The sequence below is a fragment of the Mobula hypostoma genome, chromosome 7 (assembly GCF_963921235.1).
Source record: "Mobula hypostoma chromosome 7, sMobHyp1.1, whole genome shotgun sequence".
In the NCBI taxonomy this organism is placed as follows: Eukaryota; Metazoa; Chordata; class Chondrichthyes; order Myliobatiformes; family Myliobatidae; genus Mobula; species Mobula hypostoma.
Window position 1 is genome coordinate 35,659,357 of NC_086103.1, and position 13,166 is coordinate 35,672,522.

Here is a 13,166-nt window from a genome sequence, read left to right on the forward strand (position 1 = left end):
ACATCTTCCCCACTCCCACAGAGGGGTCAGCCTGGAAACATTTCCTACAGCCATAGTCTCTTCACCGACGAAAGAGATGACAGGTTTTTTTCAAACCTCCGGTTACCCCGTACACATTACAATGCCCGACTGGCGTTTTCAGATTTAAACACTCTGGAGAGCGTTTTAGAAAAGCTCCGTTTTCGGGAGAGGAAAACACAGTTTCAGTGTAGACGGAGGGTCAAAACGAAGAGAAACAGCAAATTTCACTTTTGCCCAGTAACAAGCCTTATTACATTTAGTTGTAGCTGTTGTCTCTTTCATCAGTGAGGAGATTATGGCTGTAGGAAATGTTTCTGGACAAATGCGCACCAGGTCTTTCAATTGGCAATTTCCTTTTAAGCTTTTTTAGTCTGTAACTGGACAAACACGCATCAAGTCTTTCGTTTGGCAATTTCCTTTTAAGTCTTTCTAGTCTGTAACTGGACAAACGCGCACCAAGTATACCGTTTCCTCTTTGCTTAGTTACTGTGTCCTGCGCATGCCCAGTAGGAGGAGATTCGCCCAAATACCCGTTTTAATGTGGACGAAGGTATTTTCAAAAATGCCCGGTGTGGACGCCTATCGTTTTTATGCAAAACCGCATTTTCAAAATTATCCGGTCTAGTGTCGGTGTAGCCTAAGAGTGCCACTCACAGGAAGGGGGGATCAAAAGGCATTAACACCTTTCAGCTATTTAGTCCCTTGCAGACTAGACCTTTCTAACCATCTCAGCCAAGCTGCTGAATGGAGAAGAGAAAATGAATAATAAATGGAAATCCTATGATAATTTCACCAGATAGTTCAGAGTGCAACAGAAGATGCATGTAAAAGCAGATCATAAATTCATGATTTAAAAGGCATTATTGCTGACTGGAAATATTTCCAGCATTTCACAATGTATAATTAGTTTGCTTGTGGTAAATGTAAAATCAAATCAGTTATGTTACTACACTCAGTACAATTAATGGATGAGATCATCAAAGAAGGATTAAAGCTGAAAACTACTTATTGTGTCTTATGGTATAATGACCAAGGTTATGGAACAATCTCGCAGGAAATATGATTAATAATCAGCATGAGGAAACTTGAAAGGGAAGAATTTTTGAGGCAGATATACGACAGCATTTTTCATCAGAAAACTTACATAGAATGCTGCTAGTAAAATATTTTTGTTACAGGTTCTCACTCAGACAATTATAGTGTGTTGTCTCATTCAGTAATCAAATTAGTATTAACCATGGTTCTTGTAATTCTTTTCCAGTTGTACTTTGAGAAAAATGGTGCGAAATATTTCTTCTACTTTAACCTTCAGTCATTTCCTCCTGTTTAATGCTTAATCAGTATTAAACGTAATCAGCTATTCTTGGAAGCAATTAATAGAACAGAAAACTGCTAATTAGCTGATAATATGTGAACCAAAAAAAAACGGGACAGGAATACAGCACCTGCACAAAAGAAAATGAACAATGAACTGTAGCAAATACTTTGAAAAGAGCAATAAACTGATAATTTTAGATATTCTATGAGTTCTAAATTGCCATCAAGATTAAGTAGCATTGCAAAGGACTAAAACTATTAGACTTCTTAATGGTACAGTTACTTCCTGCTGAATGTATGGAGAGACCCACTTTCAGCCTCAGTATTATCAATAACACCGCTTTTTAATTAGGCAAACTAAACATACATGCAGTTGCAGGGAAGTTTCGCAACAGTTCCAGATTAAAGGAATTGTGCATATATTCATAAATCCTTGAAAGTAATTGAGCACATGGACAGAATGTACAGCAGTGCAGGTATGCCATTCAGAAAATTACAAAAAAAATTGGCTATACCATATCCAGTAAAATCTGAGTCCTGTTGTATATTTGTTCATAGATGGTTAAGCAGGGGCTGTAACCCTCTGGTACCTCTCATAGTCCAAGAATTTGATGTAGGCAATTAGCATAAACCATTCATTCCCAGCATATTGAGAAAAAGAGAATTGTTACTTAAAGCTGTGTACTTTGTTGTAAATTCAGATAGTTTGATCTTCCGATACAATATAGAATTGAGACATGACTATTGGTTCAGCATCTAGGTAATTATTGCTTCAAAAATAAAATCTTCCACACTGATGATATAGATCGGCTTGTAGTGTATACTAATTGATCGTTTTGTATGTTGTTTCATTACTTTACTCTTAAAGGGGCTATGTCACAAAAGTGTTCCTAACATTTTGCTGCTTTGATTCCTATGACAAAATCCACTGGCAATTTAGTGAAGAGTTGATTTGTTACATTAGGAGCGACTGAGAAAGCGGAAGAGAGAAGTCTTATCAGTGGCATTGAGCCTTCATGAAATCATATAGCATTTCATTGTAGCACATTGTGTGGCAAATTATCAAGTTGGTTACACAGAGCTTTTGTCCAGCTTAAAGCAAATCACAATTTGACAGTCATTTGCCCCTTATCAGTTATCTAGGAGCATTTCCTATGAACAGCCCTTGTGCTGAAGATAAGGTAGTCTGTATGAAGAAAGCCTCAAAACTGGAGAACATTTTTAGAAGAGGCAAAATACTGAAAATACTATAAATATGAAATAAAAACAGAAAATGCTAGGAACACTTAGTAAATTAGGTAGTATTTATGGAGAGAGATGGTCAATATTTCAAGTGTGATGACCCTTTTCAGAACTAAATTGGTTTTGAGGAACTCACCAGGCCAGGCAGCATCTATGGGAAAGAGTAAAGAGTCAACGTTTGGGGCCGAGACATTTCAGCAGGACCTCATGAAGGGTCTCAGCCCAAGACGTCGACTGTACTCTTTTCCATAGATGTTGTCTGGCCTGCGGAGTTCCTCCAGCATTTTGTGTGTGTTGCTTGGATTACCAGCACCTGTAGATTTTCTCATGTAAGTTGGTTATGTATTGAGATATAGAGTTTGGGATCTGAGAATAGCACAATTTGTAAAGTGTAGCAACTTCCTCTGTACACTCTGTGAGATGACAAAGCTCCTTTAATTCATACCCGTTTCTTCTGGTGCCATTTCTTTTCTTTTGTAACCTTCTCTTTGTCTCTCTGTCAGTGTATTCTCCTCTCTGTCTCACATTCCCTCATACCTTCTGCAGAAAGTGATCTTTCCAAGACAGGATGATGTCCTTATTTCCTTCTTGCCTCTGGCTCACATGTTTGAGAGAGTTATCCAGGTAAGAGTCAGTCTCACCAGGCTTGTGCCATTTATTCTATTTTACAGAGCCAATGGTTACCTACATCTGAAGATGCACATATTTCCTACTTGCCATTAGCACACATGTTTGAAAGAATGGTACAGGTAAGAAGGATGAAGGCAGCACAGTAACATCTACCAATGTTCATCGCACTGAAAATATACACACTTATGTTCTTCTCTTTTTTGCTCATCCTTTTGGTGAAGCCTTACTAAGAACAAAATAGATTTGTATCCATACTTACTTGCTAACCATAATAGTAATATTTCATTCCCAAAGGTAATCATAACCATCTTATTGCAAACCTTTTTACTTCCATCCAAGTTTCATCAATTACACTATCAAAATGACGGTAGTTGCAATGCAATCCTAAGACACTAAATATGCATTAGATTGTTGTGGCATGGACTGTGACATGTTGCTTTGAGTTAATGCATCATATGCAAAATAATTCATTTTTTCTCAAATATCTTGACAGTATAGTTTAGTGTGCTCATTAGGCAGCTTAGCTTAAAGGAGATCCCTTTACACTACCTAATAACATACTTACAAAATTTCCAGACTTTAAATTACCCACAATAGTATCTTTAACACAAGTCTTGCTCCATTACTTGAGCAAGCATTGTCAAATGTTCTTGATTCTCTCTGTACTGATAATATCCTGAAGTCTGCCTTTACCCTGCTATCTTTTCCTAGCTTATCTGGAAGTTTTTTTAGGGTGTACTTTCTCTTTTGCTGCCACCTTCAGAGATCCCTGGCTTATACCTCCAAAGAGCATTAAGCTCTGGACAGGCCATTTGATCCATATTGTTCTGCCGATATCCTTGCCAATTTATACTAACTGTCCTCTGCCTGTGTATCATCCAAATCTATACAATCCCTTCATATTCATTTTTCCATTTGAAAACCTCTTTAGCTTCATCAGTTACTTCATTACACTACTATGTCTGGTATCCCACTAAAAGCATGTCCTCTGGTGCTTGATATTTCTACCCCGGGATAAAAAAATTCTAACTGTTTCACCTATATACATAATATGTTCCTTCTCCACCTATAGAGGATACACACACACACACACACATATATATATATATATAATTTATTTATTTATATGCACACACAAACATTTGTGTATGTGTATATATATAGCGAGAGAGAGAGGAGCGAGAGAGAAATATATATATATATACATATATATATATATATATATATATACATATATATATATATATACCTCTCATAAATCTTTTCATGAAAGTGAGAGTAAGATGTTCCTAAAAACATTTTAATGCACCAAGGTTTTACTGCTCTTTAATAATAACGTGCCCGACCATTCATTGTGTATGTCCAATGTTCCATCCTTGTTAGTCCTCCCAAAGTACCTCACTTCATACTTGCCAAGGTAAAATTCCACCTGCTATTGTTCTCCTCATGGTGCCAACTGATCAATATTATCCCGTAGCCTACAACTATCCACTCACTATTAATAATACCACCTATTTTTATGTCATCTGCAGACTTACTAATTGTATCACCTACTTTCATACCTAAATCCTTAATGTATATAAGACATAGTAAGGGCCCCAGCACTGATCTCTGTGGTAAGTCGGATTTTCTCAGGTTATCAGAAAGAATCCTCATTCTCAAGGTTATTCTGAAGCTACAATTTCAGGTTACCCGTGCATACCAAAAGTAAGTGTTTCACCCATCAACTATCTCCAGTATGATGCAGTTCTCCTTGCAAATGTCTTCTTCCATTTCATCTTTATATAAATTTCTGTCCCCTAATATTAAATTAGTTTTGATAATATTGAAGTCATTCATTGGATAACTTGAAGCACATAAATACTGTGACAGTAAAAGAACCTTTGTGTCTACTTTAAATAATTATGATTCTATGTTCTTTCAGTCTGTAGTTATATGCCATGGAGGCAGGATTGGTTTCTTCCAAGGTGACATTAGGCTCCTCTCTGACGATATGAAGGCTCTTCATCCAACAATTTTTCCCGTAGTTCCAAGACTACTAAACAGAATGTATGACAAGGTTAGCAGTATTTTGTGTAATAATGCATAATTTAGTAGTAAACATGCATGCAGTACAATTTAATCCAATTGCAGTCATATAATGCCTTAGAAAAATTATGACTTCCTAAAATTAAAAAATTATAATTTCCATGCATTGTTAACTACTTAATAATGCATGGAAATATCTCTAATGGGTTTTATATATGTGTATAAAAGAATTTAGGCTGATCGAAGGAGAGGGGAGGAGAGGAACAAAAGGAAGGTAACTGGTCTGTGGCAATGCAGGAGAGATTAAATGGCAAAGAGAATAATAATGCAAGATGACAAAATCTAGTGGAGGCATAAATGTCAATGACATGGAGGATAGAGAGAACATGGTGGGGAATGCTGATATTCTAAGACGTCTTGATATCAAGATTGAGGTGATGTCGGGTCTTCTGGAGAGCATCAAAGTGGATAAATCCCAAATGCCTGATGGGGCCTATCTCAGTTTATTCAATGTTGTTCCGCTAAGAAAGGGAGCAGGGACAAAGCAGGAAGTTATAGGCTGATGAACCATACTTAATTAGAAAAATTTTGGAGAAGACTTTCAGGGATAGAATCTATTTCCCCATCTGGAAAGGCATAATTTATTAAGGATACTCGAAGTGGCTTTGTGTGAGTGAAGCTATGTCATACAAACAACAGTTTAGTGAGGAGGTGACAAAGATGATTGATGAGGTTACGGAAATAGATATTAGACTGTATACATGGACTTCAGTGAGGCTTTCAACAAGCACATTCATGGTAGGTTGATTTGAAAGATTGAGGCACATAGGGTCCACAGAGACTTGGTAGATTGTATCCAGAGCAACACTAACAGCACGCTGGAGGAACTCAGCAGGTCGGGCAGCATCAGTGGAAACGATGAGTTGACATTACCGGCCGGAACCCTTCATCAGGACTGAACAAAGAAGGAGGGGGAAGGATTTGAAGAATGCTTGTATATTCAGTTGAAAGATCAGTAATTTGAAAGACAAAGGGGTGGGGGAGGGGAAGCAGGGACGTCATAGGCAGGAAAACACAATGGGTGGTAGAAGAAGGAGGCGGAACAATGAGGGAGGTGATAGGCAGCTGCGGGGGGGGCGGAGTGAAATAGGGATAGAGGAAGGGAGGGGGAGGGAATTACTGGAAGTTGGAGAATTCTATGTTCATACCAAGGGGCTGGAGACTACCTAAACGGTATATGAGGTGTTGCTCCTCCAACCTGAGTTTAGCCTCATCATGGCAGTAGAGGAGGCCATGTATGGACATATCTGAATGGGAATGGGAAGCAGAGCTGAAGTGGGTGGCTACCGGGAGATCCTGTCTGTTGTGGCGGATGGAGTGGAGGTGCTCAACGAAGCGGTCCCCCAATCTGCGTCGGGTTTCGCCGATGTAGAGGAGTCCACACCGGTAGCACCGGATGCAATAGATGACCCCAACAGACTCAGAAGTGAAGTGTTGCCTCACCTGGAAGGACTGTTTGGGGCCCTGAATGGTGTCAAGAGAGGAGGTGTAGGGAATTGTATCCAGAATTGGCTTGGCAACAGAAGATAGAGGGTCTGGTGGAGGGGTATTAATCCAACTGGAGATCTGTGAGCAGTAGTGGGACCTCTGTTTGTGTAATATCAAAATGATTTGGATGAAAATGGCTGTGTGCTGATCAGTAAGCTTTCAAATGATACAAGGTGGCAGAGTCGTGGATGGTGAGGAAGGTTGTCAAAGGATTCATCTGGAAACAAACCAGTTGAAAATGTGAGCAAGCAGATGCAGACAGAGTTTAATACAGACATGTATGAGGTGTTGCACTTTGGGAGGTCAAACATAAGAAGAACATATAGAGTAAATGGCAGAGGTCCTGGGCATATTTACGTACAGAAGGATTTTGAGGTGTAAGTTCTTAGATCCTGAAAAACAACAACACAAGTAGACAAGGTTGTAAAAAAGGCATAATAACTGCCTTCAGTTATTGGGGTGCTGTGCATTAAAAGCTGAGAATTTGTGTTGCAGCTGTATAAAACTTTGATTAGGCCACAGTTGGAGTATCATGTGCCATTCTGGTCATCACTGTGCAGAAAGTACGTGGAAGCTTTGTAGAAGGTGCACCAGGATGTTGCCTGGATTAGAGAATATTTGCCAGAAGAGGTTGGACAAACTTGGATTGTTTTATCTGGACTGCCAGTGGCTGAAGGCTGACCTGATAGAAATGTATAAAATTATGAGAGGCATAGATAGCCAAGAGTCTCTTTTCCAGAATGAAAGTGTCTAATATTAGAGGACATGGCTTTAAGGTGAGAGGGGATAAGTTTAAAAGCAATATACAGTATGTGGCAAGATCTTTTTCTACACAGTGTGGTATGTGCCTGGATTATGCTGCCAGGGGAGGCAGTAGAAGAATATTAATATTTAAGAAGCATTTAGAAATACACAAAGTCAGTCAGAAAATGGAGGGCTATAGACACATGCAGCCAGATGTGCGTTTTAAATTGGTGTTATTGTCTGCACAGACATGGTGGGCCATTAGGGCCTTTTCCTGTGCTCCACTTCTACCTTCTCTATGTGGTTAATTTCATCTGCATTTCACCAAGCTTTTTTATACACTTCGTGCATTTACACTCAGTGGCCACTTTATTAGGTAAAAGAGTGGAAACTGGTGTAGTCTTCTGCTGTGGCCCATCCACTTCAAGGTTCGACATATTCTGTATTCAGAGATGAACTGCTGCACACCATTGTTGTAATACATGGTTATTTGATTTACTGTCGCCTTCCTGTCAACTTGGGCCAGTCCAGTCATTCTCCTTTGATCTCTCTCATTAACAAGGTGTTTTTGCCCACAGAACTCCCACTCACTGAATGCTTTTTTTTGTTTCTCCCACCATCCTCTATAAACTCTAGAGACTGCTGGTCATGAAAATCCTAGGAGATCAGCTGTTTCTGAGATACTCAAACCACCCCATCTGACACCAACAATCATTCCATGTTCAAAGTCACTTAGATCACATTCCTTCCTCATTCTGGTGCTTGGTCTGAACAAAAACTGAACCTCTTGACTGTGTCTACATGCTTTTATGCATGGAGTTGCTGCCACATAAAGTGGCCTCTGAGTGTGCATGAGGTTTCTAAAATTCATATTAGATCAAAATGCTGAAGGTCAGGCAGGATTGTGTCAAGAGAAACCGTGTTTATGCTTCAGGTTCTGAACCCACTGTCAAGCTGAAAATAAATCTAATAAAACCTTAAAATAGATCTATTTTCTAGTGCTATTTATTTCTCCCACTACCTTGTGCAACTAAAGTGTAAATATTATCTATATTATTTTAGATATTTAGCCAAGCTGGTACACCAGTAAAACGCTGGCTACTGGAATTTGCTGCCAAGAGAAAGGCAACTGAGGTGCGAAATGGTATCATAAGGAATGACAGCATATGGGATAAAATCTTTTTCAAGAAAATACAGGTAAAAATCTTAAAATTTTATATTACTATCATGCAACCATATTCAAGAAAGTTGATCACTTTTGCACATCAAACTGATTTTTGATTTTGACTTTCTTGACACTGGTAAGTATCTTTCCATTCTCTTTGCTGTTGGCAGATATGTTTTGAGAAAGTCTATTCAGTAGATAGAAAACTTATTCAATCTAACATCAGGATCACTTAGTTAAAGTGCAGCAGTTAACTACAAGCAATTGTTACTGCTATGCTGGTATAGAAAGTATGGAAAAACTATTAGTTTCCAAATGTAACATAATGCTGTAATTTTATAATCATACTTTGTTGAGGAAAAATGTCTTTTGCTGATCTGTTGTTCCAAGGGGAATTGTGTTCCTGATATTAACAGTAGTAGTATTTACAAGATAGCTTTTCAATAAGCCCATAGATTGTCATAAGGCTACCTGAGAAATGATCTGAGCCCAGAATCATTAGTGCAAGCTAGAAATATAGCACCACCCCACAGATACGATTCCTTTGTGATTCAGAAATCTCCTGACTTTTATTTCAGAAAAGAATCAATGACAAGTTTATTGTCTTTCTGAATTTTTATTGAAAAAGCATACTGTAATTGAAATTAGAGTGGAAATATTTCTTGTACTTTGGAAATCTTGGTCTTGAAACTTGCATGAAGTGTCTGCCTTACCGTGAATTTGCCGTTGTTCTTGTTAACTGAAGATATTTGTTTACACAGGAAAGTCTGGGGGGAAAGGTGAGAATGATTGTCACAGGGGCCGCCCCTACTTCGCCCACTGTGCTTGGTTTCCTTAGAGCTGCACTAGGTTGCCAGGTAGGAACATTTGTACTTATGTCATTCTTTCAGTTTTCCTCTCGAACCATCCAAAGAAGATTAATTGCACCTCTGCAGTTTCACCCAAACCCACATAATAGCAAAGAGATGGTCCATACTGGTTCTACTTGATCTGTATTGGAGGGGTACTGAAAATAGACCCAAAGTTTCTCATAGAATTTGTAATCTTAACTGTCTTCCCATCTCCTGAAGTTACCCAGAAAGAATCTGCACAAGGCAGAGAAATTGGTGTTCAGCAACTGAAAAATCAAAGAGGAAATGACATCAATTGCCTCTCTGTCTCCATCTCTATCCTTTTCCACAAGCATCTTTTCAGATCATCTTGCATTGCACATGACCTTGTGTTATTCTTCCCTCCTCTGACCACATTATTCAATGTTTATCCTCTTCCTCACTTGCTGTACACTTGATTACTCTCCTGCCCTCCTCCTATTGTCTCCTTCCTCACTTTCTCCACCTTTCCCTTCATGGTCTCCTTCCTCCCTTTTTTCTCTGTCCTATCAATAGCTTCCTTAACTATATCTCCATATTACATTACATGGCTGTCGATTTCTGAAAAGAAATTTCCTTCAATGTCGACAGAGACACCAATTCCCCATACTCAATAACATGTTATTTTTGAAGCTGAATTTCATGTAATAAAATGAAAATATGTATTCCATGAATTAAGAAATGCATTTTATGAAATGATTTTTGTGTAGTTTTAAGAAACAATAAATCTGTTTTTATATTATTGGAAGTGAGGAATATTTTTTAAAGGAAGCAGAACTGAAGGTACTCTACATGACAAGGGCAAAAACTTTGAAACAGGAATCTAATACTTCAGGAAGGGTCAAAGGCTACTTGAGTCCCCTTCACCTGGCACCGTCCCGCCACCAGGACTGGTGGACCCTACAGTTATTATTATAACTAGCTGCTATAGATCTGAAGAGGGGACCAGCTGTCTGATGTTTGAAGAGGGACAATTCATTATTTGAGTCAAACTTTGAGTAACCTCAGCCTATGTTCACATATGGTTGGATTTTCTAGCCTTAAAAAAGAATTTAATTTGAAATTAGCTAAATTTTTGCAAAATAATGCCTTGTACTTTAAACAATGTGATACTGTTTCGTGTGTTTATGAAACATTTTATCATCCAATTTTCCTTCGGCAAAGTCATGGGAAAATTGGTGACACTTAGTGGTGGTGGATGGGGCAATGTAATCAAAAAATTAGCCAATGGCTCAATGTAGATTCTATTTTATCACAAACAGCTGACTTAATAATCTAATTTTGCAGTCTGGTTCAATAATCATTATCTTGAATTATTATGATTTGAAATGATTATCATCCATCACACATTGATTTTTTATTAAACAATCAATGTTATTTAGAAAGTTATATCAGAATACATGCAGTAGGATCTTTAAAGACAATCTCACACTGTAATTTTTGCTAATCATATGAGAAATACTGAAAAATGCAATTTATGGGAAGTTAGTCATAAAATTGTACCACATGGAAAGTCATTTGGTTCAACCTGCTCATGCACCAATCATTGGGCACCATTCCATGATAACACCACTTAGCAGCCCTTAGTGCATATCCCTGTATCTTTAGCAATTCGACTCTTTATCGATATACCTCTTAAATACTATCAGCAACCCAGCTTCAACCGTTCTCTTAGAATTCTCTTAGAAAGTATATTCCAGCTACTTGCCACTCTCAGGGTGAAGTTTCCCTGCCACCTACCTCCATAGCTCCTTTGAATCACTTTCCTCATTACGCTAAATCTATGTCATCTAATTTTGTCTAACTCCGATACAGATAGAGGTTTACTGTATTCTACCCTATCTGTACCCCTTGTAGTTTTGTATACCTCAATCTGTTCTCGCATAAACTCCTCTGCTCCTGAGTGTCTCTCATTACACATGAATACTTCCATCCCAGATGACATCCTGATGAATCTTCTCTGATCTTTGCAGTGTTATCACATCATCCCTTAGTGACCTGAACTGCATGCACCACTCTGGCCAGGATGTGACCAAGGTTTTATAAAGCTAGGGCATAACCTCATTTCTTTTTTATTCAATCCCCAACTAATACAGCCCAGTGCCCCATATATCTTTCTGAATTGACAATTCAAGGATATATGGAAAATAGCTCTGTTCCTCAATAAGAGCCAAATGAGTGAGGTTTTCCTTTGCTTCCATCATTTACCATTTGTTTTCATTTAGAAATACTATACATAGTGCAGAGGTGTCTATTCCACATCTGGCTTTAATCAACAGCTTTAAAGAGTTAAAAAAAATAAATTGAGTTTGAGAGTTACAAATAGCTATATAGATATCTCCCTTTACGCTTATAAATGCAAATTCAACACACAGTAACAGAAACTCTTAAGAAATTATCTAATTGAAATATTGTTTTTGCAATGCTTCACATGCTATTGTCAGATTTATGAAGGCTATGGACAGACTGAGTGCACAGCTGGATGCACATTTACAACACCTGGAGACTGGACATCAGGTATCTTCTGAAACTTCAATTTCATTTCCAACATAATTCCACACTATATATCTAAAGGTTTATATATGTTTCTTAAAGTAAAGTCCAGCTACCAGAGGATATAGTCACACATTTAAGATCTTAACAGTACGTGGCAATGGATCTGAAAATAGAGCCACACAAACCGAGGAATTGACCAGACTGTACTTGGTGCCTTAATTCAAAGATAATTTGTGTTGCCATTTGGCTGCTGTGCCTTTTGCCAGCTTTATCTCAATATTTATATTCTAAAATTAAATCTTCAGTACACAGTGTTTCAGCCAGATAATCATGTAGCAGTAATTGCACTTTTGTTACTCAAGCTAGAAAGATCATTTTGTCTATCAATTTATGCTCTTCCTTCTAGATGGTTGACCAACTGTTAACATCTAATTTGGGCTCCCATTCAGTTCCCCTTTCTAACAGTTACAAATTTTGTAACCCTGTGGACCAGTTTTGCCTCTGTTACTTCAGCAGAATCTAAATGCACTATGGGTCTTGTCACTCAGGGTCTTGGACTAAAAATGTGTTTTCTTGTATGGCTATGTTCTTTTTTGCTCTCTCACTATTTTGAATGTGCATGTATGTTTTTGTACCTTGGCCCCAGAGGAACACTATCTCATTCAGTTATACTCATGTATGGTTTGAATGATAATTAAACTTGATTTGAGTTGATTTTCGTGATTAACCAACTGCTCAGAGAAGAGATACAAAATCCTTTTCCTTTTAGCTGCAATACAAAGTTTTGAAGATAATCTTATCACCAATTAGTATAAAGCATGCAATTTTCAATAACCACCTGGGCACTTTCAGCAACTGGTTAAACCAAGTCATTTTACGCTATCTCTATGGTCCTGGCAGTGCATATGTACAAGTCAGTGCAGTGAGTTAAACACCTTCTCAAAAAATCACCCAAGATGAAAGCTTCTTTCATAATTTTTAATGAGATTTTAGTTGTGAAAAGATATCGTTGTTTCAATGGCAAATCAAGAGAGGATGGAGAGGACTATTTCCACTGAGTGCTTCAAGTTGAATACAAATTAACTCACACAGGAAATTATTTTTTA

At 38.0% G+C, this 13,166-nt stretch overlaps 1 protein-coding gene across 5 annotated transcripts in view; it reads left to right on the plus strand.

Moving 5' to 3' along the window:
* LOC134349237 (long-chain-fatty-acid--CoA ligase 6-like) overlaps positions 1 to 13,166 on the plus strand; it is a 127,183-nt gene that overhangs the window by 86,501 nt on the left and 27,516 nt on the right. For 4 of the 5 annotated variants that reach the window (XM_063053248.1, XM_063053251.1, XM_063053250.1 and 1 more), the window contains exons 11-15: positions 3,252 to 3,329; positions 5,135 to 5,269; positions 8,593 to 8,727; positions 9,457 to 9,552; positions 12,009 to 12,081. In XM_063053248.1, coding sequence (XP_062909318.1) covers positions 3,252 to 3,329; positions 5,135 to 5,269; positions 8,593 to 8,727; positions 9,457 to 9,552; positions 12,009 to 12,081 — 517 coding nt within the window. Of the gene's footprint in view, positions 1 to 3,126; positions 3,205 to 3,251; positions 3,330 to 5,134; positions 5,270 to 8,592; positions 8,728 to 9,456; positions 9,553 to 12,008; positions 12,082 to 13,166 lie in introns of all 5 variants that reach the window. The other variant, XM_063053249.1, reaches the window with a different exon arrangement.